Genomic DNA, 26,842 nt, shown 5'->3' on the forward strand with positions numbered 1-26,842 from the left:
TCAATTACAGCATCATGGCTGCGTAGAAGAAGGGTCCGGGTACTGAACTGGCCAGCCTGCAGTCCAGATCTTTCACCCATAGAAAACATTTGGCGCATCATAAAACAGAAGATACGACAAAAAAGACCTAAGACAGTTGAGCAACTAGAATCCTACATTAGACGAGAATGGGTTAACATTCCTATCCCTAAACTTGAGCAACTTGTCTCCTCAGTCCCCAGACGTTTACAGACTGTTGTAAAGAGAAAAGGGGATGTCTCACAGTGGTAAACATGGCCTTGTCCCAACTTTTTTGAGATGTGTTGTTGTCATGAAATTTAAAATCACCTAATTTTTCTCTTTAAATGATACATTTTCTCAGTTTAAACATTTGATATGTCATCTATGTTCTATTCTGAATAAAATATGGAATTTTGAAACTTCCACATCATTGCATTCCGTTTTTATTTACAATTTGTACTTTGTCCCAACTTTTTTGGAATCGGGGTTGTATTTTTTATTCCCAAATATGCAGCATACAAAAGTCAAGGAAGGAGATACTATCCACTCAGAAATGTATTTAAAAATAAAGGTTCTGCGTATCTGCTTTAAGAGTTATTCCACGAAACTGACTCGTACATGAGCTGATAGCCAACGAGGTACGTCGCGTTGAATAGGCTATAAGACATGTACGACGAGATTGAGTGCAATAACTGTTTTATTCTATTCACATTCACTAGATTTTGAGAAACAGAACATTTTTATTTTCATTTTTTGCAAATTCGATGAATAAAAACTTTATCCAAAACGTCCGACAAAATCATTTCCTCTTAGAAACAAACTGCTGAAATGACAGTAGCAATTTGTGAAAAATGCTATTATAATAATTCTAGAAAAATAAAAAAAATATATGTTCTTACCATGAAATACTTTTACTCCATATTTTGTTGCTGTGGTTTTTTTTTTTTATTTTTTCAGGTTTTATTTTCGAGTAGTTTTTATTTCGTCCTCGGTTGATTCAACAACACGCTCCGCCATTTAGTTTTTCTCTACTTACCGTATACGAGCTGATATCCTAGTAGTAGAGTAGCCAATCAGAGCGCGACTGCTCGTATCCAGTGAATATGGATAGAATAATACATAAGTTTTATTGAATATGAAATTGTACAAGATAATCAGAGGGAGCTAGAAATTATAAGTACCTGGCTGCACTGCTTCAAAACAATTATAGCTTTTAATTCACTTTCATGTTCATTCATTTTTAATTCACGTGAGGCTTTAATGTGTTTTTGTTACATACTCATCCACACACTTCTACATGACTGACCCGTTCACACACTGCTTTGATTTAATATAATGTTCACCATCATGTTCCATTTCCAATGCCATGTCTGATGTGTTTATGTTTTCTTGTCTCTCGGGATAGAACAAGCCCCTTGGAGTTTTATTCCCGCCATTTAACCGTTATGTTACTTCGACTTTTGATTTCTTACAGTACCTCGCCAGCTACAGAGTAAGCGGGGCAAGGTATTGTTTACGGTCGGGTTTCTTTGTTTTTTTGTTAACGATATTACGGGAAAACGGCTTCATGAAACTTTCAAGATAGATGGGCATTGGTCTCAAATAGAACCTCCAACATTTTGAGGGTCATCCGGTCAAAGTCACCAAAAAGGTCAAAATCGTTTTTGTTGTGGCTACTGCCTCATATAGAGGCGCTAGCCACTACGTCACCGTGCTGTAAGAATGTAAGAGTGTAACAATCGCGCACTGCGCATGCGCATACATGTGTTCCAGTTAAAATAGCCAGTGAGTATATACAGTTCGGTTCACCATTCGAAATAAATGAACTAGACTAAAAAAAATCGCTTTCAGACATGTTTATGCTTATTACAGAGGGAAAGTGCGTTCCACTGAGCTCTAGCGCCGGGCCATTTCCGGGAAATAAGAGTTTGGGTCATGCCGACAGCTTGTGTATGTCAGCCTCGGTTCAGAGGTTTCAGTTTTGAAAACTGTAAGAGGTAAGAGTAGAATAATATAAAGTACAGAGACTTGGTATATTTTACTTCTGTGATTTTAAAAAATTGTTCATTTTTGCGGCTACTGCCTCAGAGTAAATATATATGCTATATTTACTGTATGGACATGGTATCTCATCTCATCTCATCTCATTATCTCTAGCCGCTTTATCCTGTTCTACAGGGTCGCAGGCAAGCTGGAGCCTATCCCAGCTGACTATGGCGAGAGGCGGGGTACACCATGGACAAGTCGCCAGGTCATCACAGGGCTGACACATAGACAACCATTCACACCTACGGTCAATTTAGAGTCACCAGTTAACCTAACCTGCATGTCTTTGGACTGTGGAGGAAACCGGAGCACCCGAAGGAAACGCACGCGGACACGGGGAGAACATGCAAACTCCGCACAGAAAGGCCCTCGCCGGCCACGGGGCTCGAACCCAGGACCTTCTTGCTGTGAGGCGACAGCGCTAACCACTACACCACCATGCCGCTTGCTGATACTCATGGAGTGTAATCCTATAATTTATTTTGGTGACTAAATCAAATCACATCTTTTAAACCCAGAGGAATCGATTAATAATAGTGGGTATAATATCTCCTGTACTAAAGTGTGTCTCTACATCACAGTAAATGAGAATGAGGCAGTGTGTATTACAAGTGTGTGTGTGTTACCTGATAGAAATGTGTGAGCAGTCTGAACTGAGAGCACATTTTTGGTATGGTGTCCTTAAACTCCTGCACTCGTCTGTTCTCTGCCGCTTCCTGCTCCGCCGTCACACCCCAGTCACCCTAAACAGAATGAACACACAATAAAAACAAAAAATATTTCTGCTTCTAAAACTACAGGAAAAACGACACATTCGTTACACCTTCGTGTCAGCTTCCATAAACGTACAGAAACTTTTAAATGCTTACACTAACAGGCATCAGCTGAACTGACTGCTTGACAATTTTAATAAACCTGATCTAACATCCGAGTCAAGTGACATCATTTTGATGATCTAAGATTCAGGCAGACTCATGGACAAAGAACACCAGGACCAATAACCAGGTATCCGGTCACATAATGATAATGATATGACAGCTTTGTATGTGACTGTAACTGGAGAATGTGTATAAATAAATAAATTCATTCATTAATGATTTTAACTCTTTACCCCTTAAATCAGTTGCTACAGCCACCCTTGTATATGTATATACTGTTCACCCTTGGAACATATTTACAAGAAAAAAAGTCTAAAGACAAGGTTTTGACAGGGTTTTAGACAAGGTGTCATATGTTGTCATTATGGGATATGCACGGGGTCATCAATACAGTGGGGCAAAAAAGTATTTAGTCAGCCACCAATTGTGCAAGTTCTCCCACTTAAAAAGATGAGAGAGGCCTGTAATTTTCATCATAGGTACACTTCAACTATGAGAGACAGAATGGGGGGAAAGAATCCAGGAAATCACATTGTAGGATTTTTAATGAATTAATTGGTAAATTCCTCGGTAAAATAAGTATTTGGTCACTTACAAACAAGCAAGATTTCTGGCTCTCACAGACCTGTAACTTCTTCTTTAAGAGGCTCCTCTGTCCTCCACTCATTACCTGTATTAATGGCACCTGTTTGAACTCGTTATCAGTATAAAAGACACCTGTCCACAACCTCAAACAGTCACACTCCAAACTCCACTATGGCCAAGACCAAAGAGCTGTCAAAGGACACCAGAAACAAAATTGTAGACCTGCACCAGGCTGGGAAGACTGAATCTGCAATAGGTAAGCAGCTTGGTGTGAAGAAATCAACTGTGGGAGCAATTATTAGAAAATGGAAGACATACAAGACCACTGATAATCTCCCTTGATCTGGGGCTCCACACAAGATCTCACCCCGTGGGGTCAAAATGATCACAAGAACGGTGAGCAAAAATCCCAGAACCACACGGGGGGACCTAGTGAATGACCTGCAGAGAGCTGGGACCAAATTAACAAAGGCTACCATCAGTAACACACTACGCCGCCAGGGACTCAAATCCTGCAGTGCCAGACGTGTCCCCCTGCTTAAGCCAGTACATGTCCAGGCCTGTCTGAAGTTTGCTAGAGAGCATTTGGATGATCCAGAAGAGGATTGGGAGAATGTCACATGGTCAGATGAAACCAAAATAGAACTTTTTGGTTAAAAACTCAACTTGTCGTGTTTGGAGGAGAAAGAATGCTGAGTTGCATCCAAAGAACGCCATACCTACTGTGAAGCATGGGGGTGGAAACATCATGCTTTGGGGCTGTTTTTCTGCAAAGGAACCAGGACGACTGATCCGTGTAAAGGAAAGAATGAATGGGGCCATGTATCGTGAGATTTTGAGTGAAAACCTCCTTCCATCAGCAAAGGCACTGAAGATGAAACGTGGCTGGGTCTTTCAGCATGACAATGATCCCAAACACACTGCCCAGGCAATGAAGGAGTGGCTTCGTAAGAAACATTTCAAGGTCCTAGAGTGGCCTAGCCAGTCTCCAGATCTCAATCCCATAGAAAATCTTTGGAGGGAGTTGAAAGTCCGTGTTGCCCAGCGACAGCCTCAAAACATCACTGCTCTAGAGGAGATCTGCATGGAGGAATGGGCCAAAATACCAGCAACAGTGTGTGAAAACCTTGTGAAGACTTACAGAAAACGTTTAACCTCTGTCATTGCCAACAAAGGGTATATAACAAAGTATTGAGATGAACTTTTGTTATTGACCAAATACTTACTTTCCACCATAATTTGCAAATAAATTCTTTAAAAATCAGACAATGTGATTTTCTGGATTTTTTTTTCTTCTCATTTTGTCTCTCATAGTTGAGGTATAACTATGATGAAAATTACAGGCCTCTCTCATCTTTTTAAGTGGGAGAACTTGCACAATTGGTGACTGACTAAATACTTTTTGCCCCACTGTATGTCGTCATTAAGCGGTAAAGAGTTAAGGGCAGCTAGCGTTGGCTTTCGCTAATGCTACTGCTACACCGGCTGGAAGGTAACTGGACTACCGCACTAACAGCACGGAGTCACGGGTAAGCTAGCGCTGGCCTTCGAGTATGATATGAAAAGTGTGTATATATATATATATATATATATATTATTATTAATAATAATAATAATGGCTTTTCTCATGGTCTATATTATATCGGCACATTCACAAACAAAAAAAAGTCCCACAACAATTCACAACACAAATTTATCACAACAATTCATTGCTTTCCTCACGAGTGACATATAGAGATTTATGTCCCGGTTTTGGATCTCCATGTCTCGGATGGAGCTCATATGAAAAATACAAGTGGCATATTTCCCAGTAAAACACTCGGGTCCATCTAATATATGTATTTCACGTCTAATAGTTAATTTGTCTTTATGCCTACTGTGTTCTGCATAAAAACAGGTCTACAAATTAAACAAGCCAATTTTCTGGTCAGGATTATATTTAGTCGAGGTGACATCAGATTTACGGACGTCCCGATCAGAACGGTCCGTGTCGACTTTCCTCCTACCACAGAAACAGAACTGTCTTCTCTCCGGCTCGCTCAGCCTCTTCCTGTCTGAGCGGAAGCAAAACTGCATCGTGAGAATTTGTTTACACAGAAGCAGTATTCAGGTTGCGTCCGGGTTAAAATCTTTCTCGTTTAACTGCTTACTCTCACACTGGAACAAGAAGCTGATGAGCTTTTTAAGGTCAGATGAACTTTTTCATATTAATAACAGTGTGAGATTTTATGATACAAAAACACACAAAACATTTTTCCATGTGATCATGGATAGGTGAATATTACAAAAAAACGTGTTAATTAGATAAAAATACAGTTGGTCGAGCTTTTTACAGCTATTAACTAGAGCCACTCTGCTAATTCTCATTCCTTTTACTGTTTCGAAAATGGGTAGAGTGAGACGAGAAGTGTGTATCTTATATGTTAACTAGATAGAACTCAACGCCAACGGCGTCGATGGGGATGCCTCCGCCTGGTAGACTACACGCCTTATTAAGTTGTGATTTGGGGATGGACATTTGACCTCACAGTAATCTTGACCTGTGACCTTTTAACCTCAAAATCTAATCAGTTAATGTTTGTCCCCAAATGCACAAATGGTGAAAGTTTGGTGAAATTCCTTTCATTAGCCTTGGAGATATTGTGTTCGCAAGGCTTCCGGACAGACATTTGACCTCATAGTGACCTTGACCTTAGACCTTTTGATCTCAAAATCTAATTATTTCATCTTTGTCCCAAAGCGCACAAATGGTGAAAGTTTGGTGAAATTCCTTTCATTAGCCTTTGAGATATCGTGTTCACAAGGTTTTGGGACGGACAACCCGAAAACATAATGCCTCCTGCACCTTAAGGTGGTGGAGGCATAAAAAAAAATCTAACACAGGAAAGTCTTTTGGGATTAAAAAAAAATGGGTGTAAACAGACAGCGGAATTGGGATTAGTATTTTGGCAGACTTGAATCTTGTGTGAATCTTTTGCAGTTGATCAATTCGAAATTCACCATCGAAGCTACAGCCAACATTAGGAAGTAACTTGACAAGTGTTTTAAAGTTAAAATTCCCAGACTATCGTAAAGGTATAATTATTTATCTCTCACCTTTCTAGATTAATCTGGACAATTTACATGTGGGGCGGCACGGTGGTGTAGTGGTTAGCGCTGTTGCCTCACAGCAAGAAGGTCCGGGTTCGAGCCCCGGGGCCGGCGAGGGCCTTTCTGTGTGGAGTTTGCATGTTCTCCCCGTGTCCGTGTGGGTTTCCTCTGGGTGCTCCGGTTTCCCCCACAGTCCAAAGACATGCAGGTTAGGTTAACTGGTGACTCTAAATTGAGCGTAGGTGTGAATGTGAGTGTGAATGGTTGTCTGTGTCTATGTGTCAGCCCTGTGATGACCTGGCGACTTGTCCAGGGTGTACCCCGCCTTTCGCCCGTAGTCAGCTGGGATAGGCTCCAGCTTGCCTGCGACCCTGTAGAAGGATAAAGCGGCTAGAGATAATGAGATGAGAATTTACATGTGATATAATTTTTTTTTTTTTTAAAGTTAAAAAAAATCTACGAGGAAAACTACTAGGAAAAGTTACACTACAGATTCTGGAGCTAAGATTCAAAGGGCACGAGAACGACCTTGGTGAGAAATTAAAAAAAAAAGACAACCTTACACAGCACTTTCAAGCAGGCCCGCTTCATGCTTTTCTTCCTCCATCGACTGCATCATAAATTAGCCTTCACTTTGGCCTTTCAGCTCAGAACTACTCATTACCCGTACAACCTTGCCAACACACTTACCTGAAAACCTTTTACTGTTACACTCCCTCAATCACACACACACACACACACACACACACACACACACACACTCCCAATAACAAAAAGAAAAAAAACCCAACTCTTCACTTGTTTGTTTTTATAGCTCTCTTTACTGAAGCGCTAAAAATCGATGGCTACAGAAAACTGACACCTGAGCTTGTAAAAAGGGCTTTTTTTTTTTTTAAATCTGATGGATTTCCAGACAGGTCTGAGGGAAACAGTCGATCTGACCTAAGCACTCTGTCTTCTCAGGGGAGAGAGGTACAAAGAGCTGCAGCGCTGGCCTTGGTGTGTGTGTGAGATTGTTACTGTTTTAGAAAAACATATTGATTTTCGATTGACGAGATCTTTATTCACAATAAATACGAGTCAGAGTTGCATCCTGACCTTACTTTCTGAAGCAAAAGGGTCACTGATGATATTACATTGCATTAATGGCATTTAGCCGATGCTTTAATCCAGAGCGGCGTACAGAATACCCAGAGAAGCCTGGGGAGCAGTTGAGGGTTAGGTGCCTTGCTCAAGGGCACTTCAGCCATTCCTACTGCTCCAGGAAATCGAACCGGCGATCTTTTGGTTCCATGGCATCACCTGATATACAAGTTTAAAGGTGCAATAAGTAATATTTTAGATACCGATGGCTCATTGCTTGTCATGATTAAACAGGAGGTGACCTGCCTCAAGATACTATAATCAAAGGCCTTCCTGTGCCAGGACCTGGTCTTCCCAGGCAGTCTCCTAGTCCTTGTCCTAATCAGGCCCTTAGGCGCATTGGGCGGCGCCAATCTCCGTTTCAGGAGCCCTCGGCATCTCGCTTATTACATAGCTAAGGTTACATCGAGGGGGATGGTTCTCTGGTAACCGCAAGAGTTTGAGTCCCTACTCACATCTGTATTGCCTCACCACATACCATTTTTATGATGGTCTTTGGATGACCTGGTCGAAAGGCGGACACGCTAACCATTAGGCCAACTATAATACCTCCAGTTTATTACATCACACTGTAGCGCTTTATTTCCAGCTCATGCCTAGCGCCCTTATAGCTAGGTAGCTAGTCTCGGAATTGTTTGCATGTTTACAAACAGGAGCCTAGAAACCCCATTTCAAGTTGCGATGTTAAGCTATCTATCTATCTATCTATCTATCTATCTATCTATCTATCTATCTATCTATCTATCTATCTATCTATCTATCTACTGTAGGTTCTAAGTTATCTAGTACCAACTAGCCTTTGATTTAAAGCTTCTTTTTATTAATAGTACATTTATTAGCAATTTATGTTCAGTAAACATACACTAATGACGAACCCTTGTTATAACGTTAGCTAGTTCAGTTGTCAATAGCAAGTAGAGTCGTTTGTTGTATCAATAATTAAAAACAGTTTTTCATTCAGTATAAGCAGCGTGATATCATACGGCCTTTGCGTAAACAACGTAGCTGGCCACGCCGATGTTTTCTGCTATGGAAACTCCAACATAACAGAGGACACAAAGAAGAACTCTTGCTATGGTTACAGCATATTTAAAAAAAAAAAAGGGCAATACGAGAATGTACAGTATAGGCCCTTTTCCACTACCCTTTTTCAGCTCACTTCAGCTCGCTTCAGCTCACTTCAGCCCGACACGGCTCGCGTTTCGACTACCAAAAAACAGCACGACTCAGCTCGCTTCAGCCCTGCTTAGCCCCTAAAACTCGCACCGTTTTGGAGTGGGGCTGAAGCGAGCCAAACCGTGCCGAGTGAGGCTGGGGGCGTGAGCGGACACTCCCCTGTGCACTGATTGGTGAGGAGGAGTGTCCTCACATGCCCACACACGCCCCGCGAGCACGCTGGGATCTGTAAACACCGCAAACCCGGAAGAAGGAGAGTTACGAATTACGAGAATTATGAAGCCTTATGCGCCTCGCCTCATCTATACGCTCTTGCCAGTATCTGTTGGCGTTGTCGGTGACAACAAGCCACAGCACCAAGACCAGCAACACTAACGACTCCATGTCCTCCATGTTTATTGTTTACTATTCGGGTCGTGAGACTACCGCTTAAAAGCTCACTGATGTCACTGTTTGCGCTGCTTAACGACATCACGTGACGTCCACCCACTTTCGCTAACTCCACCCAATGTGTCCACCCACTTCCAGCCAGCACGGTTCAGCGCGGTTGTAGTCGAAATGCAACTCCAACAGCCCCGCTCAGCTCGACTCAGGACGGCACGGCTCAGCCCGACTCAGCCGCGTTGGTAGTGGAAAAGTGGCATATATGCCCTGCCCCAGGGGCGTGTCCTGCTCTTCAGTAGCAGTTTGCTAGCAGCAGATCTGGTTCTTTGTCTTCCTGCACACTATTTATGACACTTTCCCAGCCATTTCTTAGTTGAGAAAAAAACGAGTGGAGTTTAAACATTTTGAAGAGGAGGAACTTCAAAATGGTGGACAAGTTTGCAGTGAGAACAGGCGATTTTTGTTGGAGTGCTTTACAAAATTGGGGCTGTTCTCGATACGCCATCATGGCTTCTCCATTAGCACGAGTGAGTAATCCGATTTTATCTCCTGCTCAGAAGCATAAGATGTCTCTTGGTGATGATCCTGTGACTCTCCATCAACATCTAGAGAGTCAAACATGTACGGCATAAATTTGAAATCTCACACCATCTCATCATCTAGGATATCGTTCTTGTTAAAGAGGAGGGCGGAGCCAGCAGAAAGAGATCTTTCATAGCTGAAAAAAGTGTGTTGGGAGTAATATAATATATTATTGGACTTTAGTTTTATCAGAGTCTGATGGGACGATGTGATGTGAAAACCAGAGATGCTGGTCACTGCAGTTTGATACCAGATTACAAAAAGGCAAGAGTTTTGTCTGTAACTGATAATACAATGCTCTCTTTCTCTCTCCGTTTCTCCCTCTCTCTCTGTACCTCTTCTTCTCTGCGTCTCTTGCTGTCTTCAAACAGCACTCGCAACTGCAGTTCCTCCAGGGCCGAGCGATACAGAGCATTCTGAGCATTCTGGAACTCGATGATCTGGTCAAACACGGCCCGAAGCTGGTTCAACAAAGACTGCGCTCAGAGAGAGAGAAAGAGAGAGAGAGAGAGATTCAGTCTTTCCTCTGCATTCATGTTAGTCATGTGCTGCTGGTTTCTAGACTGTCAAGTTCACTTCCTTATTTCAAAATGTTTCATCCTTGTGTGTGTGTGTCCCCTACCCTGCTGTTGGAGTCCAGGAGGCAGCGGGAGATGATGGTGTCAAGGAAAACCTCATGGGCTGCGATGATGTGATCCAGGTCCTGAGCCTGCTGCACTTTATTCCACAGTTCATCCCATGAACATTCCAACACCTACACATACACACACAGTTTAAGAGACTGAGTGAAAGAGCGCGACAGACAGACAGACACAGTAAGACAGACAGAAAGGCAGACACAGAGTGAGACAGACGGGCAGACACAGAGACACCGAGTGAGAGACAGACAGACGGGCAGACAGACAGACACAGATGGACAGACAGAGTGAGAGAAAGATAGATGGGCAGACACAGAGAGAGAGGCAGACAGACAGATGGGCAGACACAGACACAGAGTGAGAGGCAGACAGACAAACAGACAGATAGAGGGGCAGACAGACAGACAGACACAGAGTGAGAGGCAGACAGCCGGGCAGACACAGAGTGACAGGCAGCCGGGCAGACACACAGACAGAGTGAGACAGACAGCCGGGCACAAAGACAGACACAGAGTGAGAGACAGACAGACAGGTATGCACACAGACATGTACACACACAGTAAAGCCTTCAAACCAAGCAAGTCTGAGCAAACGACAGCTGCTGTATTATCAAAACACACTGTTTATTAGTCTGTTTAATTAATTAATTTAAATATATATATGTGTGTGTGTGTTATTTACCAGCTGGGAGGTCCGTATCGTGAAATACCATGACCGAGGCCCTCTGGGCCGAGGTCAGTATTTAAAGGAACAGTCCACCATACTTCCATAATGAAATATGCTCTTACCTGAACTGAGACGAGCTGCTCCGTACCTCTCCGAGCTTTGCGCGACCTCCCAGTCAGTCAGACTCAGTCAGATGCGCTGTCACTCCTGTTAGCAATGTAGCTAGGCTCAGTATGGCCAATGGTATTTTTTGGGGCTGTAGTTAGATGCGACCAAACTCTTCCGCGTTTTTCCTGTTTACATAGGTTTATATGACCAGTGATATGAAACAAGTTCAGTTACACAAATTGAAATGTAGCGATTTTCTATGCTATGGAAAGTCCGCACTATAATGACAGGCGTACTAACACCTTCTGCGCGCTTCGGCAGCGCATTGATACGGAGCTCAGATATCAATGCGCTGCCGAAGCGCGCAGAAGGTGTTAGTACGCCTGTCATTATAGTGCGGACTTTCCATAGCATAGAAAATCGCTACATTTCAATTTGTGTAACTGAACTTGTTTCATGTCACTGGTCATATAAACCTATGTAAACAGGAAAAACGCGGAAGAGTTTGGTCGCATCTAACTACAGCCCCAAAAAATACCATTGGCCATGCTGAGCCTAGCTACATTGCTAACAGGAGTGACAGCGCATCTGACTGAGTCTGACTGACTGGGAGGTCACGCAAAGCTCGGAGAGGTACGGAGCAGCTCGTCTCAATTCAGATAAGAGCATATTTCATTATGGAAATACGGTGGACTGTTCCTTTAAGGCCGAGGTCACGGTATTTCACCATACGGACCGACCTTAAGCTGGTAAATAACATATTTATTTTTTTCTTTACCAAATTCTAACAGGAAATGAGAGTGCCCGAATGGGAAAACTGAGCTGAGGCGAGCCGCCATTTTGAATCCTCATTCACGGCTACCCGCTCGCCAGCCAATCAGAGTGCAGGATTTGATGGAAACCGCACCGCAAAAAAAAATAATATCAGTTATTTAACAGAAATATTGATAATACAGCAGCTGTCGTTTGCTCAGACTTGCTTGGTTTGAAGGCTTTACTGTGTGTGTACATGTCTGTGTACATACCTGTCTGTCTGTGTGCACCTGTCTGTGCATCTGTCTGTCTGTCTCTCACTCTGTGTCTGGCTTCCTCCTCGGTATACAAGTGCACTTCCATGGCAGGAAAAAAAAACTACATTTTGCGGCCTATGTAGTCCCCTATTTATACAAAATTGAGTCATTCAGGATTCAGCCATGTATTTGCTTGGCGTTAGCAAGTTACAGGTTTTTAGCTTTCTCCTGAAATGTTTTCTTTTATTTCTTCTTCCTCAGGGTAGTAAAACTCGCTTTCGCTGTGAACACTGTCGTTATCGCTATCCATGCTGTAAAATTAATGCTATTCTCCTGAGAAATGCTGGCAAAAATGTATAAGATTTTTGATAGTCTTATAAATAAATCTTATTAAAAAAGATAAATGTTGACAAAAAATGCTACTATGTTTGTTGTTGTGAATGAGCGAGTCGCCAGAGGTCCGTAACCGGGGTCCGTACAGTAGGATACGGACCCGCTCGCCAGCCAATCAGAGCGCAGGATTTGATGGAAACCGCACCGTGAAAAAAAAATGATATCAGTTATTTAACAGAAATATTTTTTGGACAGACATTGCTAATGTTTCAGTGGCACACGAGCGCTACAGTAAACTACAGAGGGACAAATAAACATATAGAGTCAAGACAGACAGACACAGAGAGAGAGAGAGAGAGAGAGAGAGAGAGAGACTGGCCTCGAATGTGATGTAGTACTGCATCTGGTGGATGAAATGGACCATCTCTGAGGCCAAGATGTGACACTGGTGCAGCACTCCAGACAGCTCTGTGAACACACACACACAAAGGAATTGCCTGTGTTCATGAAATAAATCCAGAACCTTCAACATTAGAAAATATTTCTTGGAAAATGTAAACACTAAGGGCAGCACGGTGGTGTAGTGGTTAGCGCTGTCACCTCACAGCAAGAAGGTCCGGGTTCGAGCCCCGTGGCCGGCGAGGGCCTTTCTGTGTGGAGTTTGCATGTTCTCCCCGTGTCCGCGTGGGTTTCCTCCGGGTGCTCCGGTTTCCCCCACAGTCCAAAGACATGCAGGTTAGGTTAACTGGTGACTCTAAATTGACCGTAGGTGTGAATGTGAGTGTGAATGGTTGTCTGTGTCTATGTGTCAGCCCTGTGATGACCTGGCGACTTGTCCAGGGTGTACCCCGCCTTTCGCCCATAATCAGCTGGGATAGGCTCCAGCTTGCCTGCGACCCTGCAGAACAGGATAAAGCGGCTACAGATAATGAGATGAGGTGAGATGTAAACACTACAGGAGCCTGAATGTTGAGCTCTGCTCTGACAGCCCTGGTGTGCAGCTCTGTGCCACAGTGCTCACCTGGCATGCTCTTCAGCAGCTTGGCGTTGCACATCTGGCTCTTCCAGATGTCAGTCAGGATATATTCCATCCGCTTGGCTCTCCACAGGAAGTTGAACACCCGCAGGTAGTGGCTCATACACTCGCGAGTGAACACCTGGCACATGGAACGCACATAAATACACAATGGTACGCGCAGAGCCCGATATAGCCGTCAGTTTCCGTAGGCAACAGAAAAATAAACATGTGAGTAATGAGCTGCTCATGCTGAAGAGCAGACTGTTTATTCTCCATTACAGCGATGACGACGATGATGACAACAATAAACACAATAACATTCTTGAAGTAAAGCTCAATGCACCTTTTTAAGCAGTCAGAGAAAATGGTGCTCGTTACCGTGGCGATAGGTCCATCAACATGATAGTCCAGGCTGAAAACATCCCAACCCGTGTCACCTGGAGACACCTGAAATAGGAAATAAAGCAGGAGAGGATTGTGATGAACACGAGAACAGGCATTCATCCTGAAACACACACACACAGACACACACACACACACACACACACACACACACAAGACGTGAAGGTGAAGGAAGGAAACGAAGGGAGGTAAGGAAGAAAAGGAAATGAAAGGGAGACAAAAACAGGAAAGAAGAAAAGGAAGTAAAAAAAGGAAGGAGAGGAAACAAGAGAATGAGGAAAAGGAAGGGGGGAAGGGAGGGAGGGACAAAGGAAAAGGAAGGAAAGGATAGAAAAGGAAGGAGAGAGTGTGGGAGAAAAGGAAGCAGGAAGGGAGGGAAGTAAAAAAAGGAAGGAGGAAAAGGAAATATAAAAGAAAATATATGAACAAATAATAGTAAATAAATAAAATTAAAGAAAGAAATGTAAAAAAAGAAAAGGAAGCAATGGAAAGACTAAAAGGTAACTGAATGAAAAAATGGAAAGAAAGAAAGGAAGGAAAGCAGTGAAACAAAGGGACAAAACAAAAAAAATTAACAAACGAAAGAAAAAAAGAAGGAAAAAATATCAGAGACAAATTAAAGGAATGAGACCGAAAGTAAGAGAGAAAGAAATCAATATCAAAAATAGAAACGAAAGTGAAAAGTATACACAAGATAAATAAATAAATGGAAAATACAGAATGACGCATGTTTGCATGGTCCAGTGATGCAGTACGATAAGAAATCAGACCTCCAGGAGCCGGACGTCCAGCCGCTTCAGGATGTCAGGACTATCGAACTGAGCGTTCGTGGCTCGCACCGCGGTCTCCAGGATTCCGGTCAGGTTGTGCTGGTACAGCGTGGTGGCAGCGCGGGCCAGCTCCGGCCTGACACACCACACACAGACGCGTTAGAGAAAAAAGAAACCAGTCGTCTTTATGAGTTTGTATTCATATCTGTTTTTCTGGCCAAGTTTTCATCTCGCTAAACTGAACATGCTACATTATCTCAAGTGAAGGGCATCACAAAACAAGGCACAGTGCATGTGGGGTGTTTGTGTGTGCGCGCGCGCGCTCACTTCAGCAGGTCCATCAGATGGCGGATGAAGTCCCCCTGGCCCAGCAGCAGATATCTCCTCATGGCCTGCAGGTGCTCGAGCAGTTGGTAGTTCTTATTCAGCACATCCAGCAGGTACTTACTGGTCTCAAAGTACGCAGCGTCGATCTTACTCTGGAACGCCCCCTCCAGATCTGTGAACAGCTCAGCCGCTGAGAAAAACAACAAAAAGAAGGATAAGAAAGAAAGAGAGAAGCGTCACTCATGTGTTCTTGTGTTTTCAGTGTAATAGGGAAAGTTCCTGAACATGTTTCAGTGGAAACTGCACACAGGATTCAGCAGAAGAGCTCACTGAGCAGTAACCAGCTGTTCAACCACGCACAGCTGTTTTCTTTACATCACCCACTAACTACAGGGTCATAAAATGTTTTGCGCTCAAAAAACATACTGCATTCCCCACACTCCAGCGTGACATCATATCCCACTCATCGTCATAGCTACAGCAGCCGAGACACCAATCCCTCCAAGAACGTGAACATGATTTAATAATGAAACTGAATTCATGACAAAAAAATATATATATAATAAACACAAAACAATGAGAAAGAAAGAAATGAAGGGAAAGGAATAAATGAATAAATGGGGGGAAACAAAGTAAAAAGAAATTAGGAAAAAATAAAGAAATACCAAATGTAACAGCTAAAAAATAAAGGGAAAAGAAAATGGAAAGAAAAAAAGGAAAGAAAGAAAAAACAACTAGATGATTAAGAAAGGAAATGGAAAGAAATCAAACACCAAATTACAAAACTAATAAAAAAATAAAGAAGGAAACAAAAACAAAAAACGCAAGAAAAGAATAACTGATGAAAGAAAAAGAAGAAAAGGAAGTAAAAAGAATGAACTGAGAAAGAAAGAAAGCAAAGACAAAAAGATAAGAATAACAGAAAGAAAAAGAGCTAATAAAGAAAGAAAGCAAAGAAAAAAGAAAGAAAAGGAAATAAATAAATAAATAAATAAATAAATAGATAGATAAGTAGAAAAAAGGTAATAAATAAATAAAACAAACAAATGCGGAAAGACAAGGAAATAAATAAATAAATAAATAAATATACATAAATGTACAAAAGTGAGTAAAAGAAAGGAAATAAATAAATAGATAAATAGATAAAAGAAGAAAGAAAAAGAAAGAAATTAAAAGTAAATAAATAAATGAGAAAGGGAAATAAATTAAATAAAAAATAAAAGGAAGTAAAAGAAAAATAAATAAATAAATAAATAAATAAATAAATAAGAAAGGAAGGAAAAGAAAAAGAAAGAAAGAAAGAAAGAAAGAAAGAAAGAAAGAAAGAAAGAAAGAAAAGGAAATAAATAAAAAGTAAACAAATAAAAGGAAGTAAAAGAAAGAAAAAAATAAATTAATAAATAAAAAATAAAAGTAAAAGAAAGAAAAATAAATAAGTAAATAAATAAATACAAGAAAGAAAGAAAGAAAGAAAGAAAGAAAAGAGAAAAATTAAATAAAAAATAAATGAAAGGAAGTAAAAGAAAAAGAAAGATAAATAAATAAAAGGAAGTAGAAGAAAGAAAGAAAGAAAGAAAGAAAGAAAGAAAGAAAGAAAGAAAGAAAAAGAAAGGCACAACTAGCAGATATAAAATAGAAAGAAAAGGAAGTAAAAGAAAGAAAAAAGAAAGGAAGAAAGACATGAACAAAGGAATAAGAAAGAAAGAAAGAAAGAAAGAAAGAAAGAAAGAAAGAAAGAAAGAAAGAAAGAAAGAAAGAAAGAAAAAGAAAAGGCACAACTAGTAGATATAAAAAAGGAAGTAAAAGAAAGAAAAAAGAAAGAAAAGGACATGAACAAAGGAATAAGAAAGAAAGAAAGAAAGAAAGAAAGAAAGAAAGAAAGAAAGAAAGAAAGAAAGAAAGAAAGAAAGAAAGAAAAAGAAAAGGCACAACTAGCAGATATAAAAAAGGAAGTAAAAGAAAGAAAAAAGAAAGAAAAGGACATATGAACAAAGGAATAAGAAAGAAAGAAAGAAAGAAAGAAAGAAAGAAAGAAAGAAAGAAAGAAAAGACCACAACTAGGAAATATAAAAAAAGAAATGGAAAGAATGCAATTAACATAAAGCAAGACAAAAATAATGAGCAATAAAAAAAAGCTACATAAGGAAAATAAACAAGTAAATAAAGCAAACAGGAAAGTCTGTGTATTTTAACCCGACTGTTTTATACAGAGTGAATATAAACGGGTTTCATTACAGAGAGAGAGACAGGAATAAACAAAGAAATGGGGGGGTTTTGAATAAACACAGGTTGTGAGCACATGGAAAGAAAACTCTGGAAACACACACACCAGGGCTTTACATTAGCACCCGCCCACCCGCCAAATGCGGGTAAAATTGGGCTTTGGCGGGTAATGACTTTAGTCCCACTAGGCACTTCGGCAGGTGGTTTATTCTGTCGTATGACAATATATTTTAATTGTAGTTTTCTCTGAAGGCATCTGATATAATAAACACATTGCAATGTAATATTACGCGCCTACAACTCCCATGAGCACCTGCATAAACATTCTGACACAACATGTTAGAATTGTTTAGAACGTTCGTTAACGTCTCAGATAAAATCAATGATACGGTAACCTGCGGTTAATGAATGAAGCAACAAAGTTGCTGACGACTGACAAGCGCACTATGTGGCGGCATATAGCTGGAGTTTCAAACCCTGCTGCTCAGGAAAAAGGGGCAGAGATGCGCAGGGCCGGAGCAGCATTTTAAATTCACCGAGGTCCATGATGCGCAAAGCAAAATTTTCGACATATTTAAATGAGAGGGGTGAATTACACACCACACGAGATCTATTCCTGAAATTACTTTTTTTTTTTAAAGATTTTTTTTGGGCTTTTTTCACCTTTATTGGATAGGACAGTGTAGAGACAGGAAATGAGCAGGAGAGAGAGACGGGGAGGGATCAGGAAATGACCTCAGGTCAGAATCGAACCCGGGTCCCTGGATTTATGGTATGGCGCCTTATCCACCTGAGCCACGACGCCCCACCAAAGTTACTTTTAATGGTGTTTGAACTGAATATTATCAGTTTTGAAAAAAAAAATCATGTATGTGGCAAGAGTAAGAATAATTTAAGCTTGTTTAATGGTTTGATCTGGCCCAAGCAATGAGAACAAAAGATACCTTAACCATGTAGCCTATGGAACTAAGATACATTAACAATCTGGCATCCGTTACACCTACACAAAAAAATTCTGGGAAAAAATCAGTATACACCACCATGTTTTAGGCAAAGTTATCCAAGACAAACATAAGTTGAAACTTTCCACTCTATTGCTTTGGCTTATCGAATGATTTATTTTTAAACTCACAAACAAGGCAGGCTACAACTGCTCTGCTTCGAAAATGTAAATTGAACAGCTTGATGAAAGTGCGCTGATGGTTACCATGGAAACCCTGTGTCTGCTGCACTGCGTTCCTCCGCTGAGTCGCGCGCTCATTCGTTTTTGTGTTCTTGGTCTCAGAGCCACGCGCACCAAACACACACACAAGACAGAATCAACGTTTAACATCATTAACAATGCACTTTTTACGGAGACGTTTTAATGTTATTCTTTATTTTTTTATCCAGTTGAATATTTAGCGTACTTTCAGCGCTTAAAAATGACCAAGGTCCGGACCGCGGGGGCCTCAGAGCTGGCTACGGCCATGGAGATGAACAAGACGCTAATCGGAAGATAAGACAGTTCAATGACAAATGGAAGTTCGGGTGAGATTGGCTAGTTCATAGCAAAACCGAAAATACCATGTACTGCGAAGACTGTAGAAAGTCTGGCAAAGACAGGCACCAGTAATTTTAAACTCGAAACTATAAAAGGACCAGGAAAAGTCAAATGCACACATCGGTACTATAACATCAAAACAGGTGAAGACGGCTGGTTCACTACAGGACAGCACTGCTTTCAGTCCCTGGCTGTCATGAAGTCGGCTGAGCTGGAGAGGATGGAGCTGCTGTTTAGAAACGTTCACGCGATTGGAAAGAAGTTGATCCACCCCAGCTTTCAACTTACGGCATGCTGGAAGCCTCAGGTCATAAAGACCATTTTTCATGGACCATTCAGACTCATCTGATGATGAATGTAATGAGAACATTTAATGCCCCTCTCTACACATGTTCACACACACTATTAATAGATAATACATAATATACATAATAATACTTGATAATACACATAATACTTGCATATCAAAACATCAAATGTTTTTCAATGATAAATGTTTTGAATTGGACTTTTAATATTAGAATCAGTTCAGTTGTACTGAATGTTATTTTTCATATTATACAATATTTCATATTGTAAGGGGCTTGAATTTGAGTTCAATAAACAGAATACTCTGTTTATATTTTTGTCTGAATTGGTTGCATGTTTTCATACAGGGATCTACCTTAACCGCACTGAATACTTGAGTGCTACTGTAGAGATACATTATACGCTGCCATTCATAATTAAATCTAGATCTTCCGAACTTTAACGTATCACGGTGAAGAAAAAACTGCGATTTCCTGGCAACAAAATTGTGGTTAGTGAAAAGGCTGAATGGCTAGTGACTCGGGAAAACCACTAGCCACAGTGGCCGGTGAGCAAAAAAGTTAATGTAAAGCCCTGACACACACACACACACACACACACACACACAGAGTCATGGGCGAAGGAAGGCACTAAGTGCATTAACTCATCTGTGCTAAATCCAGCCCATGTCGATACACAGTAAACACGGCCGGTCCGAAAGTCCACTCTCCTCCATCAGATCAATCCCTCTCTCCTCCTCCAGATCAATCCCTTTCTCCCCATTTCCACCCATCGCTAACTCCATCTCCTCCTCCCTCATCTCATTAGCTCTCCGTTATCTGCTCAGGCTTCCAGCAGCAGCGCTTTAACAAGGACAAATGCTCCTATTCTCAGAGACAGGAGCGTGAGCTCTTACCGTCTTTGGGTGAGTCAGCAGATTTAGAGGCAGGCAGGATTTTGCCAGGTGGCGTCCTATCGTGGCACACCTGATGCAGGAAGTTAATGGATTTGCCGATGAGCAGGACCTGGGACACGGGAGAGGAAACGAGGGGATGAAATGAAGTTAAAGGTCGGAGGGAGATGCACAGTGTGTGGAGAGAATGTGAAATAACCGTGGACTGGGAGAAGTGACACACAGATGCTACGCATGAATAACATGAGCTCGAATCTCAGCTCCGCCATCTTAGCTCCTTAAACAAGACCCTTAACACACACACTGCTCCACAGGTGCTGCATCATGGCTGACCCTGACCTTTGACCCCAACTTCCTAACAAGTTAGGGTTCACAAAGAAAAGAATTTCATTGTACCGTACCCACTGACATTTCTTTACTGAGCTGTCAGTCTTTGTTTTTCTTTCATTCTTTCGTCCATTTGTTTCGCTGCTTTCCTTCCTGCCTTGTCTTTCTTTCCTTTTATCTCTCCCTCTCTCTCTTTCCTTGTATTTATTTATTGGTCTTTCTTGGCCTGTATTTATTTGTGTGTCTGTCTGTCTTTCCTTTGGTCATCTCTTTCAATGCTTTCCTTCCTTCCTGGTCTTTCTTTCCTTTTGTTTGCTTATTTGTTTATCTCTTGCTCTTTCCTGGTATTTATTTATTTATTGGTCTTTCTTTCCTGGTCTGTCTTTATTTATTGGTCAGTCCGTCTGTTTCACTGCTTTCCTTCCTTCCCTCCCTCCCTGATATCTCTTCTCTTTCTTCCCTGGTATTTCTTTCTTTCCATCTGCTTCACTGCTTTCCTTCCTTCCTTCCTTTTCTTTCTTTCCCTGTCTTTCCATTACTTAAAGGAAAATTCTGGGATTTTTTTTTCTGGGCCCCCATTTTCCCATCTCTTTGGGTCCAAGCATTAAGTGTAGTCGATTATCACACGGAGGCAGTTTTCTGCTCACGCAGAATTTGTGAAGGAGTCTATTTCCAAACTAACACCTGAATATTTAACGCATTACAACAATATGAATGAATATCTGACAGCACGGAAAGGATCCTTCCTGTAAATATCAGAAAACAGCCTCAGTGCGATAATCGACTCCAGGCACTGAACTGCTGCGTCAGAGAGCCGACGGACAGAGAGTGGAGAGACAGAGTCCGGAGAGACAGAGTGCGGAGAGAGTGGATGGACAGAGAACGGAGAGTGTGGATGGACAGAGAACGGAGAGTGTGGATGGAAAGAGAGCGGAGAGACAGCGCAGAGAGTGTGGATGGACAGAGATTGGATGGACAGAGTGCGGAGAGAGTGGATGGACAGAGAGCGGAGAGAGTGGATGGACAGAGAGCGGAGAGACAGAGAGCGGAGAGAGTGGATGGACAGAGAGCGGAGAGAGTGGATGGATAGAGAGCGGATGGACAAAGAGCAGAGAGACAGAGTCCGGAGAGACAGAGTGCGGAGAGAGTGGATGGACAGAGAACGGAGAGTGTGGATGGACAGAGAATGGAGAGTGTGGATGGAAAGAGAGCGGAGAGACAGAGCAGAGAGTGTGGATGGACAGAGATTGGATGGACAGAGTGCGGAGAGAGTGGATGGACAGAGAGCGGAGAGAGTGGATGGACAGAGAGCGGATGGACAGAGAGCAGAGAGAGTGGATGGACAGAGTGCGGAGAGAGTGGATGGACAGAGAGCGGAGAGACAGAGCGGAGAGAGTGGATGGACAGAGAGTGGAGAGAGTGGATGGACAGAGAGCGGAGAGACAGAGCGGAGAGAGTGGATGGACAGAGAGCGGAGAGAGTGGATGGACAGAGAGTGGAGAGAGTGGATGGACAGAGAGCGGAGAGAGTGGATGGACAGAGAGCGCGGAGAGAGTGTGGATGGACAGAGAGCGGAGAGTGTGGATGGACAGAGAGCGGAGAGTGTGGATGGACAGAGAGCGGAGAGAGTGGATGGACAGAGAACGCGGAGAGAGTGTGGATGGACAGAGAGCGGAGAGTGTGGATGGACAGAGAGCGGAGAGAGTGGATGGACAGAGAGCGCGGAGAGAGTGTGGATGGACAGAGAGTGGAGAGAGTGGATGGACAGAGAGCGGAGAGTGTGGATGGACAGAGAGCGGAGAGTGTGGATGGACAGAGAGCGGAGAGAGTGGATGGACAGAGAGTGCGGAGAGAGTGGATGGACAGAGAGCGGAGAGAGTGGATGGACAGAGAGTGCGGAGAGAGTGGATGGACAGAGAGCGGAGAGAGTGGATGGACAGAGAGTGCGGAGAGAGTGGATGGACAGAGCGCGGAGAGTGGATGGACAGAGAGCGCGGAGAGTGGATGGACAGAGAGCGCGGAGAGTGGATGGACAGAGAGCGCGGAGAGTGGATGGACAAAGAGCGTGGAGAGAGTGTGGATGGACAGAGAGTGGAGAGAGTGGATGGACAGAGAGCACGGAGAGAGTGTGGATGGACAGAGAGTGGAGAGAGTGGATGGACAGAGAGCGGAGAGTGTGGATGGACAGAGAGCAGAGAGAGTGGATGGACAGAGAGTGGAGAGAGTGGATGGACAGAGAGCGGAGAGTGTGGATGGACAGAGAGCGGAGAGTGTGGATGGACAGAGAGCGCGGAGAGAGTGTGGATGGACAGAGAGCGGAGAGAGTGGATGGACAGAGAGCGGAGAGAGTGTGGATGGACAGAGAGCGGAGAGAGTGGATGGACAGAGAGCACGGAGAGAGTGTGGATAGAGAGCGCGGAGAGAGTGTGGATGGACAGAGAGCGGAGAGTGTGGATGGACAGAGAGCGGAGAGAGTGGATGGACAGAGAACGCGGAGAGAGTGTGGATGGACAGAGAGCGGAGAGTGTGGATGGACAGAGAGCGGAGAGAGTGGATGGACAGAGAGTGGAGAGAGTGGATGGACAGAGAGTGGAGAGAGTGGATGGACAGAGAGCGGAGAGTGTGGATGGACAGAGAGCGGAGAGTGTGGATGGACAGAGAGCGGAGAGAGTGTGGATGGACAGAGAGCGGAGAGAGTGTGGATGGACAGAGAGCGGAGAGTGTGGATGGACAGAGAGTGGAGAGAGTGGATGGACAGAGAGCGGAGAGTGTGGATGGACAGAGAGCGGAGAGAGTGGATGGACAGAGAGTGGAGAGAGTGGATGGACAGAGAGCGGAGAGAGTGTGGATGGACAGAGAGCGGAGAGAGTGGATGGACAGAGAGTGGAGAGAGTGGATGGACAGAGAGCGGAGAGAGTGTGGATGGACAGAGAGCGGAGAGTGTGGATGGACAGAGAGTGGAGAGAGTGGATGGACAGAGAGCGGAGAGTGTGGATGGACAGAGAGCGGAGAGAGTGGATGGACAGAGAGTGGAGAGAGTGGATGGACAGAGAGCGGAGAGTGTGGATGGACAGACAGCGGAGAGAGTGGATGGACAGAGAGCGCGGAGAGAGTGTGGATGGACAGAGAGCGGAGAGTGTGGATGGACAGAGAGCGGAGAGAGTGGATGGACAGAGAACGCGGAGAGAGTGTGGATGGACAGAGAGCGGAGAGTGTGGATGGACAGAGAGCGGAGAGAGTGGATGGACAGAGAGCGCGGAGAGAGTGTGGATGGACAGAGAGTGGAGAGAGTGGATGGACAGAGAGCGGAGAGTGTGGATGGACAGAGAGCGGAGAGAGTGGATGGACAGAGAGCGCGGAGAGAGTGTGGATGGACAGAGAGCGGAGAGAGTGGATGGACAGAGAGGGAAAACAGTCATTCCTCCAGCTTCTCTCCAGTTCCTGAGGGAAACAGACACAGCGGCTCTCTGTAGGGATCCTGTCCATGGTGTCAGACTCTTAGTAGAACATTATGAACCTCTCAGTGGACAAAACAAGCCTTTACTTTGACGCGGATGATTGAACGATAGGATTACATCATATCGCCGTTTTGCGGTTGCTGGTTAAAGTGTTCCAACAACACTAAGCCGATTGCAACTGTTTTTGTCCCTAGTAAATATTTAGACTCAAACAGATGGGTAAATAGGGCCCAGGTTAAAAAAAATCCCCAGAATTTTCCTTTAAGCTATTAAAGACGAACACGTCATACCTTTTTATCCATTTGTAGTTAATGTTGTGGAATGTCCAAGAAACACATTCTCGCCATCACTTCCATTACTCAGCAGTCATTCTCTCACTTTCTCATCAAGTTAATAAGATAAACAAACCGCTTCTTCCTGAGAAATTACAAGAGCCCTGTGAATTATCTGTTACTATAGCAACGATGGATAATGTATTTGAAGGCGTGCATGAATATAATCCTGCGATTTGCCTTGCAGTCAGCACTAATGTCAGAACTGCTGCTGTAGAAAATTAATCAACGCCTTCTGAACAATCAGAACAGTCTGTTGTGGTGTGAAGAGCTTTACAGTACGAGATCTTATTAGGCTACAGCAGCGAGATATTAGCTTCAATATTTACATTCAGTTAGTGATGATGGTAACGTGAAATGCAGACATATACAGTGTGTAAAAAGTGTGTGAGTGTATGTGTGTGTCTGTCTGTCTGTGACTGACAGAGAGAGAGAGAGATTAACAGAGACAGAGAGAAAAACAGAGATGGGAGAGAGAGACAAACAGACAGAGAGGAGGAGAGAGTGAGAGACATACAGAGAGACACAGAGATAGACAGAGACAAACAGACAGACAGAAGGGGAAGAGAGAGAGGGATAAAGAGAGAGAGACAGACAGACACAAACAGAGACAGACAGACAGAGAAAGAGGGGAAGAGACAGACAGACAAAGAGAGAGAGAGAGGAAGACACAGATAGACAGAGAGACAGATAGACAGAGAGACAGACAGACAGACAGACAGAGAGAGAGACAGAAAGAGAGAGACAGAGGGAGAGACAGAGGGAGAGAGACAGACAGACAGAAATAGACAGAGACAGAGAGGGGGAGAGAGAGACAGAAAGAGAGCGACAGAGACAGACAGACAGAGGGGGGAGAGAGAGACAGACAGAGGAGAGAGAGAGAGGGAGAGACAGACAGACAGGCAGAGAAAGAGAGAGCAGGAGACATACATAGAGAAAGAAAGAGACAGACAGAGGGACAGACAGAGAGACAGACAGACAGAGGGGAGAGAGAGGGAGAGACAGACAGAGAAAGAGAAGGAGACAGAGATAGACAGAAGGAGAGAGAGACAGAGAGAGAGAGACAGACAGACAGTGAGAGAGAGACAGACAGAGAGAGAGAGCGCGAGACAGACAGAGAGAGAGAGACAGACAGAGAGAGAGAGAGAATGAGAGAGCGCGAGACAGACAGACAGAGAGAGAGCAGAGAGAGATAAATAGAGAAGAACTGTGCAGGATGATGGACGTTGTGTTGAAGTGCTGTAACGGTGTGTTATAGATTTGTGCTGTTGTGTAAATAAGGAGCTTTACCTTTCTGGCCTGATCCATGGTTATGAAGGAGGGAATCATCGACTTCCTCAGAGAGTACTTATCGTGCCATAATCTGTCCGTCTTTACTGTTGGATCAGATGCGACAAAAAACTACACACACACACACACACACACACACACACACACACACACACACACACACACACACACACACACACAGAGTAAACAGCTTAAAACACATGGACTTGGTCTATCCTGGGACTGAAATTGAATACAATACTAAGAAAAGATATTTAATGTTCAAACTGATAATTTTTTTTGTAAATATATACTCGTTCTGAATTTGATGCCTGCAACACTTTCCAAAAAGGTTGGTCCAGGAGCAACAAAAGACTGGTAAAATTGTGAAATGTTCAAAAACACCTGTTTGGAACCTTCTACAGGCCATTAGGTTAACTGGTAATTGGAAAGGCTCAGGTCATTCACAAGTAAGGATGGGGTGAGATTCACCATGTTGTGTACAACTGCATGGGCAAACAGTCTAACAGTTTCATAACATTTCTCAACGTACAATTGCAAGGAATTTAGGGATTTCATCATCAATTCATAAGATCATCCAAAAGGTTCAGAGAATTTGGATCACTTTGGAAAACCGTTGTCGGTAAACATAGTTCATGCTGCATCTACCGTGCAAAGCAAAAACCATACATTAACAACATCCAGAAATGCTGGATTATCTGAGATGGATGAATGCAAAGTGGAAAAGTGTGCTGTGATCTGACCAAATCACGGACGTTGTGTCCTCTGAGCTAAAAAGGAACAGGACCATCCAGGCTGTTACCAGCACAAAGTTCAAAAGCCGGCATCTGTGATTGTATGGGGGTGCGTTAGTGCCCATGGCATGGGTAACTTACACACCTGTGAATGGAGACCAGCACATCCAGATGAAGCCTTTTTCAGGGACGTCCTTGCTTATTCCAGCAGAACAATGCCAAGCCACATTCTGCACCTGCTACAACAGTGTGGCTTCATAGTAAGAGTGCAGGCGCTCAACTGGCCTGTCTGCCTCGCACTGAAAATGCATGGCGCATTATGAAGCACAAAATACGACAGAGACCCTGGACTGCTGAGCAACTGAAGTATTATCTCCAGCAAGAATGGGACAGAATTTCTCTTTTATTTTCGAACATTACCTATCTTGTCTTGGTATTGTATTCAATTGAATAGAAGTTGAAAAGAATTTAACAAAATCATTGCATTCTGGTTTTATTGACGTTTTACACAGTGTCCCAACTTTTTTTGGAATCAGAGTTGTACCATGCTGCAATTTCCCTCAGGATCAATGACGTCT

At 43.1% G+C, this 26,842-nt stretch overlaps 1 protein-coding gene across 1 annotated transcript in view; it reads right to left on the bottom strand.

Annotated features, from left to right (window-relative positions):
* tubgcp3 (tubulin gamma complex component 3) overlaps nucleotides 1-26,842 on the bottom strand; it is a 60,189-nt gene that overhangs the window by 3,089 nt on the left and 30,258 nt on the right. The window contains exons 12-21 of the mRNA XM_060898852.1: nucleotides 25,531-25,641; nucleotides 20,127-20,235; nucleotides 15,157-15,346; nucleotides 14,830-14,965; nucleotides 14,036-14,104; nucleotides 13,661-13,796; nucleotides 13,019-13,107; nucleotides 10,507-10,638; nucleotides 10,220-10,360; nucleotides 2,673-2,789 (exon numbers count right to left, since the gene is read on the bottom strand). Coding sequence (XP_060754835.1) covers nucleotides 2,673-2,789; nucleotides 10,220-10,360; nucleotides 10,507-10,638; nucleotides 13,019-13,107; nucleotides 13,661-13,796; nucleotides 14,036-14,104; nucleotides 14,830-14,965; nucleotides 15,157-15,346; nucleotides 20,127-20,235; nucleotides 25,531-25,641 — 1,230 coding nt within the window. The remainder of the gene's footprint in view (nucleotides 1-2,672; nucleotides 2,790-10,219; nucleotides 10,361-10,506; nucleotides 10,639-13,018; nucleotides 13,108-13,660; nucleotides 13,797-14,035; nucleotides 14,105-14,829; nucleotides 14,966-15,156; nucleotides 15,347-20,126; nucleotides 20,236-25,530; nucleotides 25,642-26,842) is intronic.

The sequence above is a fragment of the Neoarius graeffei genome, chromosome 18, assembly GCF_027579695.1.
Source record: "Neoarius graeffei isolate fNeoGra1 chromosome 18, fNeoGra1.pri, whole genome shotgun sequence".
In the NCBI taxonomy this organism is placed as follows: Eukaryota; Metazoa; Chordata; class Actinopteri; order Siluriformes; family Ariidae; genus Neoarius; species Neoarius graeffei.